The sequence below is a fragment of the Apus apus genome, chromosome 4 (assembly GCF_020740795.1).
Source record: "Apus apus isolate bApuApu2 chromosome 4, bApuApu2.pri.cur, whole genome shotgun sequence".
Lineage (NCBI taxonomy): Eukaryota > Metazoa > Chordata > Aves > Apodiformes > Apodidae > Apus > Apus apus.
This window is the reverse complement of record NC_067285.1, coordinates 19,584,725-19,606,568: the sequence shown is the minus strand read 5'-3', so window position 1 is coordinate 19,606,568 and position 21,844 is coordinate 19,584,725. Positions and strand designations below refer to the sequence as shown.

General features: G+C 41.2%; 1 protein-coding gene across 2 annotated transcripts in view; it reads right to left on the bottom strand.

Annotated features, from left to right (window-relative positions):
* MARCHF8 (membrane associated ring-CH-type finger 8) overlaps window positions 1–21,844 on the bottom strand; it is an 85,703-nt gene that overhangs the window by 56,536 nt on the left and 7,323 nt on the right. For both annotated transcript variants that reach the window (XM_051619657.1, XM_051619658.1), the window contains exon 2: window positions 8,295–8,473. In XM_051619657.1, the coding sequence (XP_051475617.1) occupies window positions 8,295–8,390 (96 nt within the window). In that variant the 5' untranslated portion in view covers window positions 8,391–8,473. The remainder of the gene's footprint in view (window positions 1–8,294; window positions 8,474–21,844) is intronic.

Sequence of the window (21,844 nt, the reverse complement as noted above, 5' to 3'; positions counted from 1 at the left end):
TTTCTTTACTATAAAGTCCCTGAAAAATCTAAGCATAAGATACAGACTTATTACTGATAAAAATTCTAATGTTAAAACTATACCAAAAACCATTTCCACACTTACACAATGTGAATATATGAATATTTGTGCTAAACACAAACACTTGCAGATGCAAGTGATGATGACAGATGCATAATGTGTTTGCAAAGCATTCAGTGACACGGTCCTAGACTCTTGCCTCCAAGAACATCATAGATGCTGCACCCTGCAAGAACATAGTGGAGACACACAGCATTCACTTAGCACAAGGGTAAAGGAAAATGGTGCAGGCATAAGGACAATCCTCTCCCTGACCCACACAGCCACCTGTTGCCAAGGAATCAGATGTAGCTTACATTCAACTATATGGAAAAATTGCAAACAGGCCACTTTCACTCATTTGCATCAACATCAAAGTAGTGCTTATTTACAGGAAGAGAGAACTGGCTTGTAAACAGACATAAACCTCCACAAATAGGTGATCCCATTCTTCCCTTTGTCTTTGAAGATGCCAAAATGCAGTTCTTGACTCCTAGAAAATGAAATTCTGATTTTCAGTCACCTACCTCATGGAATACACATTTGGGCTTGCTCAGTAATAAAAGCCTGCTCTGGCTTGTAGCAAGTCTGCAGGAACCTGACAGCATGACTTTAAAGAAACAGTATAGCCACTGGATGATGGAAATCACTGCAAAATACAATCAGGGCCTTGACTCGTCTTTGTGGAGCTGTGATGATTTCAGTGGCACCCTGCACCGACAGAGATACTTATAGACACATACAACTCACTGTGGGATCATGGCTGACACACATTTCTTGTTAGAACCCAAATAAGCAAGTATGGTTTTGCCAGGGAAGAAAAAATATAAACTCTAAAATAATGAGTTCAGACCCGGAGCTCCCTTTGTAGAAAGGTGTTGCACATTAACATACTCAAGAAACTTCAACAGACCTGCAAAGCACCACTACCAAAACATACCTGCCATATAATTAAACAGCACCACCACTTCTTTCAGAAAATTGTGGTTTTCAAAGAATGACTCTCAGCTTGTTCAAATTAACTGCTTGTGAAAGCTAGACACGAGATTGTGTTAATATCAGAGAGGTGGTTTAAAAATTCAGGTTAATACAACAGCTACAGATCATAATTATTAACTCTGTTTCTGGTCCTGAGCCACAAAAGCAAGGAGTTCAGCAATAAGCAAAATCAAACCTGACGTTGTATATAAATGAGTCTCATTACAAGCACGCAGCAAAACCAACGTTTCATCTCTGAATCATCACTACATAAAATAAAATTCTGCTGTGGTACCAACTGTTGTTAGTTTTTACCATGTTTACTGAATTTTTAAGATATATGGTTTTCTCCTCCTTCAAATCCCTTTCAGAAACCACTTCCCGCAGTTTGCCTTTCATAATTCATCTCCACTCAGAAGCCATCTGCTCCTTTGCTCACACACACATGCTGTACACACTCCAAGACAAACACAATGCAGAATCAAACAGCGTGATCTGACTTCTTTTTGTTAGGACTGCTCAAGCAGGAGCAACTCCCTCCCATCCCCTCCCTCCTGCTTTCTGGCTCCTCTCTTTCCCCTTCACAGGGGTTTGCTGGGAAGCAGCATGCTTTAGCGTCCAAGAGCGGTGCTTGAGAGGACCAGCTTCCCATCCTGCAATCAAGCACAAAAAGAGCAGAACAGATTCATGAAGGTCACAGCACTTTGCACATTCACCACAACCAAGATCAAGAAATGCATACCTGCTGGAGGAAGCCTTCTCTGCTCACCGTGCACCCTGTGCCCACCACGATCTGCAGCAAAACCCTGGGGCAGCTCAGTTGAACCAGCAGCAGAGTGGGACTTGGGCCAAGCAGTCATCTCAAAGGATATAGTGAGAAATGCTTCCAGCTGCTCAGCTTTCATCCATACACCTGAAGCTCTCTACCAGGCCAGACAGTCTCGCCCTCTTTCCCGGATGGTATGATTCTACAGGACGAAGGAAAGTGCAGGCATCCAAGGGGCTTGTCAAACACAACCTAACAGGAAAGACATTCCAGACCACTGGTATAATCCAGGCCTGGCTGCATTCTGTGTGCTTCTTGCCACTTTTCCAAGTACCACACAGAAGGGGAGGGAGGTTAGCAGTGCTCTTGCCAGCAACATGGGGGAGAGAAGAAAGCCCTGAAGCTAGAGATAGGCAGGAATGGTGGCAACTGCCCATGAGGAAAGGAAAGACAGGCAAGGGCAGAAGGAGCACCTCAGGCACTCACACCACTGCCAGACACCAAGACATTTATAGAAGTAAAGAAACAGGTAAAGGCCCATGAGAGCACGTTCCCAGGGGCACCCAACAGCAGCTGCAAAGTGCTGTGCCTAGGAAGGGTCTGACGCAAGTAACAGTGAAGTTGTCTTGATATGCACAAGAGTAACTCTCCTGATAACCAAAAGGAGACATCATGAGCAGGGTGGTGTTCAAATGTGTAAAAATGCATCTAAGGAAAAAAGAGAAGCACTTGGTCTGAAGCAGCTTCTCAAGCAATTTTCCTGTTAACTTCATGCTCCTCACTGGACTGTTTGCCTGCTAAAGGTAATGGGACTGGGAGTACATTCAGGCACCCGCTCTTACACAGACAGGTACTAAAATGCATGCTTTAGCATAGAAATCAGCAATGGAAATACCACATTCTCAGCACAATGGCATTGCTGCAGGGATACAATTCTGAAGGATGTTACAGCCATCTCAGTTTTCCAACATATTTGCAAATGACGAAGTCTGGGAAATATTTCTACCTGCTCCCAGACTGCTGAAATGAAAGCATTTTCACTGCAGCTCTTCAGAGAGCTTCTGTCACAGGTTTTCTGCTTTGTCAGAAAATTGTTCAATCACTACATTTTAAAAAGTGTGAAGTGCAGCCCTAACGTTTTTTTCTGAGAAATGCTTTATGACCCATTGAAAACCACACAAAGTAAAAGACAAAGCGTACACTGACCAGGAAAGACTTTGCAATTCCCACTTTGAGGCTAAGCCTATGAGCAGTAGTGAAGGAGACACAATCTGTTTCCCATGGAAGAGTTAAAGGACACTCAGCCAAAAATTCTTCCATAGTTAACCAGTTTCTATACAATGCAAATTTAACAAAGGAAAAATGCCAGGCCCATTGCTAATATACAACATAGATACATATAAGCACACAAATCTCAGAATAAAAATCCTCAAGGAATTTGCAACTTGGCTGCTTAATGAGTAATTTGGTTCAATGGGCAAGCAAAACCAAACACACAGTCTTAAAAATGCCTGAATATCTGGATCAAGTTCAGCCAGTCTGTGCTCACATTCACAGCTCAAAGTCCAAAAAGTGAGTGGAAAAGGTCACAGAGTGCTTCTATACCTTAAAAAAATATAATAGCTCTCAAAGCGTCATGCTGGACTCAAGAAGGTAAAGCATGCACCTTTGTATTGCGCCACTGATCTATGACTAAAAATTCTTGAAAATGCATCTATTGCTTTATTTCTTCTTCTCCTTCAAGTAAGTCCTGCTTTTCCAGTAAGAATCAATAGGTCATAGTGTCTTTCCTGCTATAGGATGCATGAGATCATTAAGAAGGTGGAAGAAATTTAGCAAGATGCAGCACATTGTACTTATCTCACCTTAATTTAATCCAAACAAATTAGTTAGTCATAGTATCTCCAAGATTACAGGTTTGAGAAACACCTGGAGATGTTTTGAGATGATCACAGCATCTCTGCTGAGCACACAGCAACCAGTAATACTACACAGCATTTGGAAGACGTGATAGTTCCTCTAGAACAGAAGACAGAAGGGAGTTTAAGTTGATCAAGTGGAATTAGCAAGTTTAAATTTGACTAGAACATTCATCTGCTTCTGCAATAAAGGTACATGATTTTTTATGTCAATTCAATATTGCTGCCCAGGTCCATGCCATTGGGAAGAAAGGGTACTGCAAACCCAAAATGACTTGCACCAACACATCATGATCTCTCATACAAACACTGATCCTGAGCATCCCTGATCCGCTTATGAGATCTGCATAGCACAGCAGACCATGGTTGGGAAGTTACTCACACATTTTTAGAAGTGCAGTGTAAAAGCTATTGCTCAGGGAGATTAATGAACTGCAGAAAGGTTTACTACAAACTGGAGGTACATATCAATCCACTTCAGCAAGCAAAGCACAAAGCCCTCATATAGGCAGTGTCGTAACAAAACAAAACCAGAGCAACACCTTTACCACATGTCAGCGTTGGTTCCTCATTTCCTGTCCAAATCCTGTGGGCTGTTAGCTTTTGGCTATGTTAGGAAGCATCACTGCCACCATGTTACCCACCAAAGAGAGGCAGGGTGGGGTAGGGGGTTGTGTTGTAGCATCTCACAAACAGAGTGAATATCCCTTAAATCAGGTAAGTATGAAGCTATCCCTAGTAAAGGATAAGTAGGAAGTTAATGATGGTTATAAATAGTCCTTAAAGCTAACAGTTCATCTCAGTTAAATGCAAGAGTAATAATCCTTTTATGACCTTCCCTGTTTTTACTGGAGAAATAGACGAAGTTTCATGAAAAGACTGCTATTAACCAGATTTCAACTATTTTAAAACTTGAAGATGGCACTAACCTGAATAAAAATCTGCCAGACTCTACTATTTGTACATTTTGCTGAGGACTTAAAACAGAAACAGTAGGCAGGAGCTTTGCCTTTTACTAGCTCTTCAAATTCAGTAGGATTTTTGCCCCAGATTTCCACAGGTATTGAATCTACATGTTAATCTGCCATAAGGCCTGTTGAAGGACTATAGATCACCCAGTCTGAGAAACTGGATTGTAATTATAAAGGTGGTAAGGACTTCTTGGTGTTCTTCACTGTTAGTTACAAATCATTAGCCCAGAAAACTTGCTCTTGTAGCAAGGAAAACTACTACTAAAATCAATCAAGCCTTAACCTGAAACAGGAGAGCTACATCTTTACCAGAAGCATGAAAGAGAAGAAATAGTAAGAGATCTGACTGTTCAGCTGGGGAGTTTTTCCTCCACACCTCTACTACAAAAGTGAATAATTAACTACATCCATAATCAGAAAAAAGAGCCAAAGAGGATATAAAGAATCTTGTTTCTGGGGAAACACTAATTTTTCACAAACTGGCAAAGTTCTCTCTTTTGGCACATTGGCACTTCATTTTCCGCTGCTGTGCTTCTTGAGTCCTTCCTCTGAAGGACTACTTATGATGCAGGTACAGATAAACCAAAGGTCTAGTTTAAAACGGTAAGAACAAAAGTGAGACAATATTTCATCTGCTAGCTGACACTCTGCTTCTATTCATCTTGGATTTAGCCGGAACTTAGTAAGAAACAGGGGAGATATGTACATGAGTCTGCTCATTCTACAAAGCACACACCTGGCAACACATTTGGTCTAAGAACATAAGAACAAAGTTAACCTACATATTTTTCTTTGAACTCATAATATTGGTTTTGGTTGTGGTTAGGGGTTTGTTTGGTTTTGTTCAGATTGGCAAGTGGTTTTGTACAACTCAGAAGATTTTAAGATCATAGTGTACACATTTGTTTATCTGTTGATCCTACACAGAAAAGGTAAGGAGCATTTCTATGACATATTAAAGATAAGGTGAGAAAATCATGGCACTTGAATCAAACTGCACAAAAAAATACTGCACTTGCTCCTGAAAAACTATTGTACTTTTTGCAGAGCACTGTGTCTAGGCCACCCACAACACAAAGAAGTAAGTGCAAGCTGTGTTGCATAATGGGAAGTTACACAACTAAAATATGAAAGAATGGAAGTTAGACTGACTTTGTACTGAAGTTACAAAACTGAAGTGCAAAAGCCTTCTTTTGCAGTGTTACCCTGTGTCCTCCTGTTGTACAGCAGGTATTACCTAAAGCACAAAAATAACTTACAACTGCTCAGCAGATTTGCTTGACATAGTATCATGCTCACTCTGCATGCTCTTCTTTATCTTGCAGTGATTTCTATCTCAAACAGAAAACAGGTATTTTGAAGTGATTAGAAATATAACAGCAACAATCTAAAATTTCTTTTCTCTTGCACCTTATCTCCCCTTTACTGTATAGTTTAAATATAAGCAAAACTCACAGTGATGGTAAGCAGGTCCAGATTTCACCAAAGAGTTGCCAGGGACTCTGACTACCAAGTAGCCTTGAATGTCCTAACTGATACAATAGGAAAACTTAACTGGATTGGCCAAAGTCAGCACATTAACATGGTGACTGCCCTCCAGCTCATTTGTTGGAACCAACACTAAAGGTGCTTATGTGCTCAAGAGCAGCCAGTGTCAGTACAGCTGTGCATCAAGGATGGCAGGCAGTTGACCCAGTGCTCAAGCTGTTTCAGAGGTGGTTTTAGCAGAATACAGGACTCTTCGGGGATGAATGAGTATGCTGATGGAGACAGGAAGCACAAGACTTGGAAAACATGAAGTGTTCCAAGGTGAGCCTAACCTATTGCTTGCACACTCCAAGTCCCCATTATTTCCTCTGCAACATAGCACATATTTAAATAAATATTCTCTTCAGTTTCAAATGTCCCAAGGCATGAAAGTACAACAGCAGCCTGGCAAAGGAAACAATAATCAACATTTCAACTAGTTATGATGCAGGAAACATAGGAGATTTATTAACACTGAAGTCGCTGTGTCAGAAATGAGGAGCAGGTTTAGTAGGAGAGTTCAGACTCCCACTCCTGGGCCTGTTGCATGGTCAGTTACCACAACTTGCTATATTCAGGGGAGGATAGTTAATTCACAACACTGCCCTGCATTTGGCAGAGGGACTGTTTCACTCACTCTCAGACCATATAGTTTCTACGTGGCAGGGGACCAAAGGGAAGTAAGAGCAGGGCTCTCTTACCTAGAGAGCTGCCCAGTCAGTGACTGTGTGCAACAGGTGGGAGGTGAGATTTCAGCAGACTCCTGAGTCAAGATGCTTTATGGTTTTAGAGCACCTCATCTGTGAAGATAACTTCATGCCTAGTGCTGGCAACCCAAAGCAGTCCCATGCCAGCCTAATTAATTACTGGTTTAAGAATCTGAAAGGTTAGAATCTATTTTAATGTTACTAAGGAAAAGACTCCAAAATACAACAATGGGACAATTTATTTATAACGACTCACTGGTGACTTTGGTAGGTGCAAGCTGGACAACCGACAGGTGAGAAGGGTAGTGAGGGCAGATGATCCTAACACATCAGAAACAACTGGTTTTATCCCAAAGTCAGTCTTACTTAATCCCTTCCTGTAACACGACAGTGTTTTTCTAGTCCCTTATACTTAAGCTATGCCCTGTCTGTAATCAGTATCACCCTAGATTCTCCTCAGAATTAACCAGCGCTGAGCAGTCCACAAAACAATCCAAGCAGCTGTACCATAATGTGGATGTTCTCTTGACCTGATTTTTTGTTAGAGTAAAGCTAAAAAAAAACAACCACAAAGAGGTTTCTGTGAAACTAAGAGATAATGCAAAAATCCAATGCAGTACAGTGTACACTAAAGCATGATGCACGTTTAGGTCTTTGGGCTGGATCAAGACACAGTCCAGGAATAAATAAGTTTGACATGTGAAGACTAGGCATAGTATGCTATTAAAAATCGTTAAGTAGCCCATTAGCTATATTCTATTAGACTTATAATTAAACACTTCAGATATTTTTGCATTCCGGTTCTCATCAGCACTGCAACAAGACCTCAAAATTATTCTATTCACACACATGCTCCCAAGTTAAGAATACAAATAATATCTCCAGAAAACTGCACACTAAGTATAAATACAGGCCTATATTTCCTTCCCTGTGATATTCCAGTCAATACAAACCACAACATGGCTACTAGATGCTGCCAAGAGCAAAGAAAAACAGGTTTCATTGTTGCATATAGGGGTTCACATCCCAGACTATTTTTCTACAACAAAGGTAAAATACATCTGTAACAGCTTCTGTGACAATGGTACTACAGCCATCATCCAAAATCCCCATCTGCCTTGAATTTGCATGCAAAAAAGGAGGTTTTAAACAAGTTACTCAACAACAATCTCTAGAATTTTGCTGCCAGCTGCTTTAAGACAGTAAATACAAGATTAAAGAGATAATTTGGCAACATTCAAATTCACTAGAACTAGCAGTCATGCAAGAAGTTGGGACTTTGGAAGAGAATCAGGTCTAATTTGATTACCCCTATCATTTTATACTTAGATAACATACTGTGAATATCAAGCATATCTGGAAGTACCTGTTCCTCTTTTTCTTTGGTCTTGCTCCTGGAGACTCTAGAAGAGGTAACATCCTGAGCTGGAATGACAGAGATTTGATGCAGTGGCATGTTCATCACACCGCTTTGTTTGGTCCTATCATTTACAGGAAGGAGGCTTGAAGGCAGTGCTCATTCGGTGCCATTGTCAGGCCTTGCACCTAAAAATTAAAAATATTAGATGATGTTAAAGTAGCTTGAAATGCAACTGTTTCTGAACTAAAGTTAAACCATTAGTTGGACCAAGATGCACCTCTTACTCTCTCTCTGGATTCTGAACAGGAGAGAATTTGGTGCACTGGCTGGATGAGAGTAGACACAGGAGTTTTAAAGAGCCAGAACTAGACAGGTCAGATCACCAACATATGCAAATAAATTAATAATTTATCAACCAGTTCTGAAAGGGGTCCGAGAGCAGAGCCAGAGGGCAGGGGTCACACTCAAGTCTGTGTAGATACAGAGGAGGAGAAAGAATAGCACTCCAAAATGAGCAACAGGAGCCTGCTACCCAGAGGTACAGGGAACAAATCTCATGTAGGTAGCTTCCTAAACTGCCAGCCCTACCAGACTGGATCAAACTGCCTCAGGCATCATCCTAAATCAGGGTGAATGCTGTAGCTTTGGTTAAAAACAGTCAGTGGCCTGCATTTGGCTCCTGTCATTCATATAAACATGTACCAGCTGGCAGTAGGAAGATGCATCACGTGGGCTGTTCCTTTCTTAAGGCTATTAGAGAATAATACAAACAAAATCCCTTGCTAGGAATCAGGAATCCACTGAACTATACACACTTTATCCTTCTTTTACTAACACAACAGGGAGGCATTACACATAGGAAAGATAGTGATAGATGTAAATTAGCCAAAACTGGCAACACTAATCTGAAAGGCAGGCATAATTAGCCATATATTTTATTAGATTAGCAAAGTTACGTTAAATAAAAAGCTTTTTGAAACATGTAGGATCACATGGAGTGTTTATTTGGAATATAACCTGCTGCAAATGAGACAATCAATTGTGTTTAAAGAAAGGATTAGAGGGGAATTAACACAGCAGGGACTACACTAAATAGGGCAACTGGATGGCACACTGTTCTTCTGTTTCCATAACATATCAACTTTTGTTTTGTTTTTAAGTCTATAAAAGCAGAAAACAGAGGATAGATGCCCTATATATTACGTTGCTTAGCAATTTGCAAGCAGTATAGCCTAGCACTTAGTGCATACCCTAAAATTACATTGCACACATTTTTAATTGAATATTTAATTAATTGGAAGTTTTAAAGATAGGCCAAGATTCCTAGGTTTTTGATTCCACAAGAGGTGCCAGACTGGTTCTATTTCCATTAGACTCCACAGAAGTACTGCAGTTGTGTAAAATGAAAACAGGATCAAATATTTTGACTGCTTTTGATTAAACGGCAAATAAAAATAATTACATATCCCAAGGCAATTTATACAGGGAATGATAATTCGTTATCCCCTTTGCACTGAGGGGGAAAGAGTTATCAAAGGTCAGAGAGCGAGTCATGAGCAAAACCAAAAATGCAAGCAACACCTGCTACTTCCCAATCTCACACTCCATTTGCTAGATGATACTACTTGCCCATTAGAGTGTTCAGCCAAACTCAGAGGCCTTACTGACACATGCTCAGGATTCATATTACTTCAACAGATGCCAAGATGGTACATCATAAAGCATGCATGAGAGCTTTGAAGGGAATGCCTCCATAACTTCTAGGCATCAGTGATTTTAAAAACAAAACCCATCTATACATATGAACTAGTAACAACAAGGACACTTCTTTATTGGAGGACAGGGGGACACATGGGACTTAAAAGCACTACTAAATTTCAGCATAGAGAGGAAACACAGAACCTCAGTCCTCCACACACCTGTTTAGCTGCATCCTCTAAGGAGCCAAGCCAGAGGAGAGAGAAATGTGGGCTGAGACAGGTATATCAAACTACAGTGGACAAAGAAGGGAGGGAAGGCATTTTCCCAAGAGAATAAGGAAATGAAACCCAGAGAATGTTAAACTCCAGTAAAAATATGCCAGGTAATATGCTCTGTGCTACTGCCAGAGACACATCAGACAAGGGGAAGGAGACTGACCCTGCTCTGCATCCCACTCAAAAAGGGTTCTGGATTTGCAGGCAATGACATGCTGTTACCATAAAGAGAACAAAGAAAATTATTAGAAAACAGAGGTAAACTCCTCTGATGATGACAAACAAGTTAAACCAGTTTTTCGGAAGGTACTTTGAGGACAGAATGTATTAGAATTCTTTGAAAGAGCTCAAGCAGCAGGTATAATCCAATTAGATATTCAAAGATTATGTGAAACAGCCCTCTTCTGGTAAAGAAGCCTGGCAGACGTTCTAATAAAGCCTGCCTTTGTTCAAGAGTGGCTTAGAAAAAGCTCTAAACTTAGCCCAGATGCCACACTGTAGCATCCCCAGACTGGAAGGACCCTAACAACACATACACTCAAAGCCTGTCTGTATCAACTTGAAGCACATTAACTCCACAGTGCTAATTAAAGGATAAAGTTACATGAACCAATGGACCATCTGCAGTACCAAGTACAAACAGTGAGGATGCCAGAAAAGCAATGCCACTCAACAGAAAGCACATTATGACAAGCTCCATAGGATCTTTTCCACAGCTAAATTAACACCATGGGCTCCTTGATCGAGGGGAGAGGCACTGGGCACCTGTGAAGAGGAATGCAGGCTTCAGGCACATAAAACTGCAGGACTGCCAAAAAAGGCCCCCAGGGAAGAAATGCTAAGGCAAGGGGACTGCTCCTGGGTACTCCTTTCTTCTTTCAGTCATATATTCAGGCTTTGCCTCACACAGCATGAGGGTTCCTCATTACTACAGTACCTCCACCAGGCTCTGCTTCCTCCTCCCTTATGTGGTTTAATAACCACACATGCAGGGGAAGTCCCATGACCACTGTTGTAGATGCTGTTCTGTTCACAGAGAAAGAACTTTACAGCTCCTTTTTGCCTGATAAGCTGAAGTAATCATGGGATGGCAGGATAGGGAGGGACACAGTATGTGCACCAGGCAGGTTCCATAGGCTGGGAGGTCATCTGCTAGTGAAGGAGGAGGGATCCTATTCTCCTCCTGTCCCCATAGCAGTTCACATATTCACTGGAGTAAAATACTTAAAAGAAAACCTCTCTTAGGAGATTGGGCATCTAACAAACTATAGTCAAAAGTATGCCTGTTTTCATAGCGAAACCCCTTAGAGATTTCTTTACAACAACCAATAAGCCATAAATACAGACTACCGCTCTTGTCCAGGGAGGTTTCCTGCAAACCTGCTTGGGGCACATGGGAATGCCAGGACACAGGACACCCTGAAGCTCAACTGTTCCCCTTATCTATAGAAATGCTTGTTCCTGCAAAATTAATTCCAACCATTCTACCGTTGTGGACAGCATTCAGAAACCAAATTAAGTTGTTAGCATTAAGTACATGAGAGGGGACAACTGGCAACAACACATAACCTTGCTAGAGCAGAATCAGGTGGGAGACCATTTGAAACCCCACTTCCATCATCCACCTCATCAGGACCTCAGTTTCCCAAGAGACAAAACAAGAATATAAATCAGCCATGAGATGAACCTAAGAGTCTGTAAACTGCTGGATTGTTACAATGACAAGTACCATTGGAAGAACCCAGGTGGAGGAAGCAATTCTGTTGTCTTTTATCTGCCACCCACTGAAGCTTCTCTGCACTGTACACATTCCACAATAAAAGCTAAACTGCTAGTCGTCAAAGGTTTCCAGGTAGACTGGGTCTGTGGAAAGTGCTGCCCTGAGGCTTTGTGGATTGATGCCAGTGAACTCTGGTCTTCTGAAACTCCCCCTCTCTGCAGCACAAAACCTGACCAACCCAAACAGGAATGGAAACCCTCTGAAGAAAACTCTGACTGCTGCTAGATAGTGTAACTTTCTCTTAGTGAGTCTTGAAATAATCTATTAATGCAATTTTGGAATCTGTTTTTCTGCCGGAGTTCTTGATGCAATATCTCAAAGCCCCACTTAAAAAAACAAGTCGATTGGTTTTGGTGGGTTTGGTCATTCTGAAGGCAATAGAAGCCCTCGACCACTTAACCTGGCAAATTTCTGTGTGCAACTTAGCCTTCCTTACTTAACCTGACGTTTCAGCAGCATATAGCTTGTACCTTCTTTCTCTACACTAGATTTTCTGTATTTGCAAATATTTCCAATCCTATTAGCTTGTGCTGGCATCAGTTTGAAGCTTTTATTTATTTTGAGCTTGTCTGGACTCCTCCCCTACTAACGTAGCTTACATAATCCTTTTATAGAGATGACAGAAGTGCATTTTCGAAAAGAGGATCCTACATCTGTGTTTCTTCTTGTTTTACTGTACCTTAATCAGTACTTTGTTAACAGCATTATTTAGGATATGTTATTAAGCCTCATGCACCTCACGTGCATTTGTTAACTTGACAAACAAATCTAATCAAGGGAGCTTAAGAGAGAGAAACTAACACTGTTTCCCTGCAGCACCTTTCACATTTCAGGGCTAGTACAACATCAAAAGTGAAAAGAACCCTTGTACTCACACTAGCCAGATGTAAATCTGGATTATTGCTATTTACAGCTATGCCTCTGCCCATATATCGTCTTGCACTGTTTACTAACTCAGCTGCAACTTCTCCCTTTATTGTCTCACTTCCTTCTTTCCTCCACCTGCTGGTGTCCTAAAGGTAATAAGCTTCAAGGCTTAAAAACATTTTTCTTCTTTTTTTTTTTTTTTTTTTTAACATAATGTTATTATGTAGTTGAAATAAAAATAAAGGCTTAGAAAGGAAACAAGAGGTCCTTTTGTATGTTACCTACATTCCCTTTGAAAGCATCTAAACGCACAGGAGTATATATAGCTGGAGACTACACACTACACTTAAGAGAAGTAGAGGTGTCTGCCAGCTCTGGCTGACTCCTTTCACAAGAATATGATTTGTTTTACAAACATCACACAGCTAGGCAAGCAAGCTGTTAAACTACAGCATCAATGAATAATGGTCCCAGAGCTCTTAGCTCCCTTGGTTTCAATGGAAGCTAAGCAGGATCTGCACCCCTGAAAAACAGATTCCTTAAAATCTGTTCCCTTCAAATCAAACCACATGCAATTATGAATGATCTCGGTAGCATTCAGAAGAAAACAAATGTCACTTTCCTCTGTTCCAATAATACAGTCATTACAGTCCCTTTAGAAAAAATAAACTGCTTCTGTCTGTTTATGCTACAAATAGCAACTTACCTACATCAGAAGCATTAGGGTTTACTCCTGATGTCTTGTGGAAAGAACAAAGCTCCAGGTGCCCTCGACACACACGAGCAGTAAGCTCTGCTACAGAGGCAAAGCTTCTTTCCATCAGTGGTCTGCTAGGTAACACACAATTTTAAGTACTCCCCTTGCATATTTGTTGATGAAACAATAATCCCTGGGACAGTCTCAAAGTATAACAAACAGAAGGAAACAGGTAAAGCAGAAGTTTCACTCTCTACACCAGAAAACTATCAGTGGGGGGCAGAGAGAGGTCAACAGCCAGCAAGTTGCTCTACCTGCTCCACTGAATTTCCAAATCCATTTGCGTAAGAGGGTGCCACTCATTCTTTCATCTAGATAATCACCATTGCACCTCACCCCTCCACATTAAACACATCTTCCTGCCCTGAGGTGCATCCAAATAGAGCAGGTCTAGCACATCAATCACACCACAAGCTGTGAGACTTTACAGCTTTGCTGCAAGCAGGATGTAATATCACAGCATGTGTGGGACTTATTATCACTCTTAGCCATGATCCCATCAACTCCTACGATGAGCGGAGACTGGCTTCCTGAGAAATTAATGCCCCCTCCAGAAGATGTATTCTCTCTGCTTTGGCACTGAAGCCACACTGCAGAGCAAAAATTAGGCTGTCCTTATCACATGGTTGAAATTATTTTTTTCTTAAAGATGTGGATGATGATTTGCTTCCTCATAATACTAGTTGTCATATAACAACATGCCACAATAACATGCCTATTGCTACAATTTTTGAGAAAAGCTGTTTTTCCTTCTTCATTACATGTCCTAAAGCAATGCACAGCTGTAACCTACATGGATTCCATCACAGTGTACTCAATGGTGATGCAATGGTCAATGGATCTTTTCCTTATTAACCCAAAGAGAGAGAATTGGTGAGGTTTCATACAATTTGAAATTCTTAAGTTAAAGGAAAATAAAAAAAGGTCAGATTACTGTGAACACAGGTTTGGGAACAGCCCACTGAGATTGCTGCAGTTGGTCTCCTGCAACTGTAGCTCATCCTGCAATCAGCACAGAAAGGTCCACAGTACATCCACTGGATACAAAACACATTCCCCTTTTATTCATGAGCAAAAGCCAAAATCCACAAAACAATGACATGCTAGGGAAAGAAAGCAAATTATGTCACGGACAAGGCAACATCCCAGGCCTCCAGAATAATAGCAAATCTATTGGGAAAAATGCCCACAGGATCATTAGGATTTAGCAAAGCATTCCATATGATAATCAATGGTTTTAGAAGAAAATGCTAGGGAAGGTTATTATCAAATGGAAAGAGGGAAATACTAATACAAGGATAGAAATCTGCACCAAGGCAAACTTGTCATCTAGTACAGAAGTCCACATGATCTAATGTAGCACCTATGGATAATATATGATCACTTCCCATTCTCTTCTATAATCCTTTTGGGGTTCATGAAACTCTAATTTCTGAAATCCAGTGGAAAATTGCTCAGTGTTGTTTTTTTAAAAAAATTAATAGACTATTAAAAACAAATTAATAAATTTATATGGAAGACAATGAAAGCCTGTGTTTCTTGTACAGTGTAAATATTTAACAATGCAAGATACAGATGAAACAAAACAATCTCATCATTATTCAGTGAGGACACTGCTCACATTCTGTGTTGTACACAGATCACAATGATGCATTCTTAGGAAAATCCTGTGCTACATCACTTATTTTTATTATATCAGAGGTTAACAGTTGTAAAAGCTATTTATGAACAGGCACCTGAGCAACATTCTTCACTATTGTTTAACTGCTACCATGCAAAGCATTCCTCTTAAGCCAGAGTAAAAAGAATATACTGGTGACTAAATGATGCAATGTTTTTAAGAAGTATGAAATCATTCCTTCTTTGTCTGTGGATGAATAAGATGCAATCGGAGCTCCCAAATGCAGTGTCTTCAAAAGATAAAGTGCAGGGCCATGAACCACAAGCATTCTGTATCCAGTTCTTCCACAAACTTGAATGACATCAGTATGTTATCTTGTCAACTGTAATTTCCCACATTTTAAAGCAACCTGAACTTCTGACACAAAAAAATAGCTACTGGAGTCATTTGCTATCCCCCGAAGTTAAAAGTTTTAAATTTTAAATACATTTTAAATACAGAGGAATACTACAAGTTATCTAAGCACAAAAGATTTTGGTAAGATGTTTTCACTGGGAAGTGTATTCTGGCATAGCATGTCTAATTTATGGTCTCTTTGTTTCCATCTTTTTCCATGCTGATGGAGCATGTAGATGCTCTACACATCTTCCGATGTCCAACAAAAACCCTCTCTCCAGAGGGCAACATAGAAAGGACCAGCACTATCAGCTGCATGAGAACTTATTCTCCAGGCAGAATAACTAGCTGTGGGGTTCAACAGCCCCACAGATACAAATACCAATCTTTCACTTTATTTCAAATATCACCAATACAGAGGTGTGCTCACTGGCTGCTGCTCAGGAAGGCAAATAATTTAAGTTCTTTAGTTTGGTCACTTCTGTGCAAAGGAAGGATAACAGCACTTCCACTTACCCCTCCAGACTGTTTCTGCCACACATATAGCTTCTGTGGGAGTGGAATTGTTTGTTACCATGGCAATGTACAGTACCTGGTACAACCAAGAGCACAGCCTGAAGTGCTACAGTAAGACAAGGAATAAGAGAAGTACACATCTAAGTCACTTCTTCAGTTTCACACCTGCATCCTCACCTAAAACTGCCAGATCTTGATTTGAGACAGTTGCTAGCCAGACAAACATGCTATTTCTCATCAATTTCAACACTAAAATTATGCTATGAGGAGTTTAAGAACCTCTGTGTCACAGCATTACCATTAAAAAGTAAAGCTGTATAAAGCCTATAGACAGAGTCCCAGTCTGTGAACAGAACACTGGAAGGGAATTAATTCCCCTAACCTAACGTGAGAGCCTCTTCCAGTTGCAACCTTATCATGGGATACATTGCACAGTTAAAAAAGGCTGCATGTGCTCTTCTTATCACAAGTGTCTCTGGTGGAGTTTAAAGGCCAGGTAACTTATTTCAGTGGGCTGACAGCCTGACCTTCCTCATGCCAGCTCCCTGTGCCAGCACTGACACCAACATCCACTGTCAGAAGAGAAGCATCAGCAGAGTTTTCTTCATTAGTGTGCTGGCACACGTGTCAGTTCTGCTCATCCTCCTCTCACAACAATGTTCTGTGCCACCCAAAATGAAGGGATTGCCATTACTTACCACAGTCTATTACAGGCCATTCATCCCCACCATACCTAAAATAGCCACTGGATGTGATCATGAGATGAATGCACAACTGTGGTTTCCTTTCATCATTGCCTTAACACAGACAAGAAAACCTGTGTCCCATGGTTGTATCCTCACCCTTTGTCCTTGTTCTCAGTTCAGTAATCAAGTGTTGACCCTTTCTGTCCCATCCAGTATCAGTCCCTTCATTTCTACAAATACTTAGAGGTGTAGAGATTTTATGAGAAGCTTAGGGAAACAGCACAAAATTCCACCAATCCATTCCTATGCACTTGCAAGATCTGTACACAATGCTATCAAAGCAAATCCATCACAGCTTTCCATCATCAGAACTAAAGCAGCATTTCTGAAGTCTCTCTGTCATCTGCTAGCTGCTCATTGCCAGTCAACCACAGGCAGCTGCAGAAGGCTGCTAAGCCAAATTGAAGTATCCAGGTACAGAGAAATTGTGCCTATTAATGAGAAACTCTGAGAACTGCGCAGGACTGTTTCTTGCTGCTGGAGAAGAGGCTGACTTGCAGTGCTCTGTTGTCCTACTGCTTAAAGGGCTTGTAGTTTTTCCTCCAACAGATACTTCAAGCGTCTAGTAAGGGCGAGGAAGAACCTAGGCCATTAAAGAACAACATGCTGTCAGACAAAAGATGGTTTAGAAGGAACCTGGTGATAGTTGGGGCAGTACAGTGGAAAGGATTCTGGGATGCTGTTTGCCTATCCACAGGGCAAGTAAAAGAACTTGATATGGGAAATTGTTCAAACAGGGAAAGGCATAAATGAAAATGCAAGATCATGGCCACATCACTGATACCAACTGACACGTCACATTGTTCAGTCCGATCACATTTAGATGTTGCTCTTCTGTTTTCTTTTCCCTAACAGATGCTCTTTGCTTTCAACTGCTTTAGATAAGAGCCAGAGAGATGAGCCAAGCGTGCTAAACAAGGCACACGTGGAGCCTGGTGCATGTGAGCACTACTGTAAAATCTAAAACATTCATGCAGACAAAACCTGGAAGGAACAGCATTTTCTATCAGGTGTCTGTTGAAATTGAAGGCAAGAAGAAAAGCTGTATTTATGTTCTTTTTTAACTGAAATCTCTTCAGTTCTGGAGAAAAATGTACTGCTGGAAAGAGAGGAGAACTGAACCTGTCAAGGCCACATCTGAATTTTCTATCAACTGCATTCAGAGTTGCAGTGTGATAAACCCACCCAACACCTTCATATTTTCCAGGACTCCTACCTGTTGATCATGTGGTTTCCTTTTCTAAGTAGTTACAATTATAACAATTTTCAGGGACATTTGCTCTTCCAAAGAGTAGATTTTTAAAAGTACTACAAATAATTCGAATGTCTGCTGCATTAGGCTAGTTGGGTGATAAGGACTTATTTCTTTATTAATAATTTTTAAAAGGCAAATGGAAGAATTATTTTTTTATTGAAAAAAGAAAAGTACTCCCTTGTCTAAATGCAACATTAGAAAATTAAGACAAAATCTCCTCAGTTTCCTGTTCACTTAAAACAGTTGGCATGTTCCACTCCAGAGACAGTCCCATCTTTGGCACAGGCTCCCACACATGGACTGTACAGCAGCATTAAGATGGTCATAAAGTACTTAAAGATGAAGTATATGAATTCTGCTATTTCTGAAGTAACAGGAATCCGGAAGTGACCAAAACACTGCTGCTTTCTCCTTGAAGGACACACTTCACCTCTTCAATCTCTGGGTGCTAGAGGAAGTAGCACTGTGCTTAAGAACATGCACAGTCCCCTCTGTGTCGTAAGTGACCTCGTGCCTGACACAGTCCTTCTCCATTATTGCTCTCTCTGAATGAGGCATAAATTTAGCCTTGGTCCTGGAAAAAGATACACTTATTTTACAGGGACATGGGCTATTTAGTGAATGGTATTACCTGGTGACAGCAGAAGATCCTATTACCATCCTCTATTGAAGAAGTAATTTGGTACAATCTCACATCACTTTTATTTTCTGCAGAGTTAAGGGAAGTTTCACAGCTCAGCAAGGCCAGCTGATCTCTCACAGTGCCCTGACAGAGAACAGGAACCATCTAACTGAGAAATGAAATCACAAAGAGGCTAGTAAGTATTCACTTAAGATTTTCTAAGGTTGGGGTGTATCTCAGCTGAAAAGGATCCCTCTTCCTTGCTGTCTTCTGCAGCAAAACCAGGCAGCTCTCTTACAATGCTCCATCAATGCTACCCAACAGCTTCCAGCAGGAAAAACCAACATAACACAATATAAATGTTCACTTACGGGCTCATGGATTTGGTTTCTTTTTAGGGTGGGTGTGTTTTCTAAATTAAAAAAAAAACAACTCTAGGTAGAGATGGCTTCTTCGGTGCACATTTTCTCTGCCTGAAAAGAAGACACTGCTGGCAAAACTGCACCCTACAGCATTTAGCTGGGGAAAAGACTCACCACGACTCCAGTGCAAATTCAGTACCATCACCCTTACAGCATGTGGTCTGCCCCCCCTCAATTTCCTTTCCAAACACTGATTCTGCCCAGACTTCCCCAACCAGCAAAACAGAGATATCACTTCAGTGTCTGATCTTGTCTTTTCTGTAGGTTATGAATTAGAATACCTCTCTCATTAGAGAACAACTGTGGAGTTACAAGGTGGATTATTTTTAGCAATTGTCTGATTGAGCTGGAGCTGCAGACAGTTGTAAATTAGTCACTGCTTTTTCTAAGACTACATTTTACACATCAACTTCCAATGCAGCATTTATTATCTCTTCAAAAGCCATAATCTATCAGTCATTTTTGCAGGGAACAGAGGAAAGAGAAAGCAAATATCATACAGCCAAGAAGAGACTTCTGAAGAACTTCAGGTTTCTCACTCAAAGCCTAGAAAGAATGGCAAAGGGAGAGGAAGAGGAATGGAAAGACAGAGTCATCTTCACACACCAGTGGAGAAGACACTTAACAAACCTGAGTGACCCAGCTCTCTGACAGCTCCACAGTCATTGTGGAATGCCATCTTCTATAGGCATTATAGGTTGTGGAAGGCTCCATAACAGCAAACTGCTATTTAATTGCTTATGAGGTTAAAGCATGACTTTGCGTGCTATGATTTTCATCTTTTTTTATAGCACATTCCACTAAAGGGAGAAGAAAAGACCTGTGGAAGAAACTTGCCAATTCTCCTTGACTCACAGGCATTGCTGGAGACCAAAGATAAACAGCATCTCATAAAAGCAGAGAGGTGCTATATGTCCATGTCACTGGCCTCAGTGAGATGTGCTGTGTACAGGCAAGCTGCCTTCCACTCCCATCCCTTCCTGACAAGAATTACTTTCAGGCTTGAAACCAAAGCTTGGTCACCTTGTTAAATTCCCTGTTCCTGGCTCAGACATGTCATATGCATTACTTAGATTACATCAACCATGAAGACTGTCCATGAGCCACACAGGGTGAAGCTCAAAGGAGGCCACTCAGAGATTGGATTATCAGCTGCCTGAGTCTCTCCCCGCTTACTCACAGAAGCAGCAATGCAAACTGTGTGACAAGGGATGAGTATATGATTGTGGGGTCATGTGGAAAAGAGATAATAATACCAAAGCATCATGACACAACGGGCAAACATGCTTCCTTGAGCAGAGCATCCACCTTGGAGCAAAAACATCCCTTCAGCTTCCTCCCACAGCCCCTGCACCAGGCATGGCCAGTACGGACAGGCTAAGCCAAACCCATGCAGACCTTACAAACTGGAAAGCCTGAACACAGCAGCTGACAAGCAGCCAACCAGCAGCATAATCAGCAGGATGCCTGCAGGGCAGCACAGCCCTACCAAGTCTGTGCAAAGCACCTGTAGTACTGTGCAGTTAGAAAACACCAACTGAAAAACTTCTCAGTAGGCATTCAATATGGATAAGATTGATTAAACACGTGTCTCAGTGACAAGTACAAGCTCAAATACACAGAGAAAGCCAACAACCGTAACAAATGTCTAACAGACACAATGGAGGATCACAGCCAAGAATAAAATGCATGATGTATCTAATTCCTTCTCTATATAAGGAACTGGTCATTACTCAGCTTCCCTGCTCTCAGGCAGCTGGACCACACAATGCTAGGCTTGCTTCTTGCCAGAGTATCACTAACAAAGGAAGGTGAGTGAGAAATCTTATATTGAATCAAACATGTTCAACAGCAACTGAGCTGGGATCCTTACCTTGTGGTTGGAGAAGTTGATATCAACACCACTAGTTAATAAAAGGCTCAGCCTGGTGCAGATACAAGTGCCTCAGGGTCCCCAAAACACCAAGTGCTCACCATAAGAGACTCTGATCCTGGGAAGAAGAAAGCCACGAGAAGACTACAAAGCATGCATCAGACTTACCCTGCTGCATATGACATGTAGATATGTTGTGGAGATACCTCCACACTTCAATACATGCATCTCGGATGCAGCCCTGCTGAGCAAGAGTAAGAAGCAAGGAGCACTTGCACACAAACAGTACCCTGGTATGAGGAACAGGGCTGTGGCAGGACCCTCTCCTGCTGCTCTGAACACACAGCTAATCTTATCACTTGCACACTGCCTCGCTAGAAAAAAAAAAAAAAAAAAAGCCACACATTTAATGTAAGAAAGTAATCAGATGGATCAGGAAAGGTCAAAAGAGGTATAATTTTGAACCTCTTCCCATTTGGAAAATACAACAGTTGTGAACCCTGCCTTCTCAGTGATTTGCCTGGAAAACATCACAGTGCAGTTTTCCTACACTCCCAGGAAGGCACATAAAAAGAAGCTCATCTTTAAAAGGCTTTGGGAGCTACAGAGCTCCACAGGTGTACCTGAGCAGGACTCTTTCTCACACACCTGCAAAAGCATGTAGCAGCTTGTACAGAACAACATCAAGACCTTTCAAGCCTTGCAATTTTGTGGTAAAAACAACT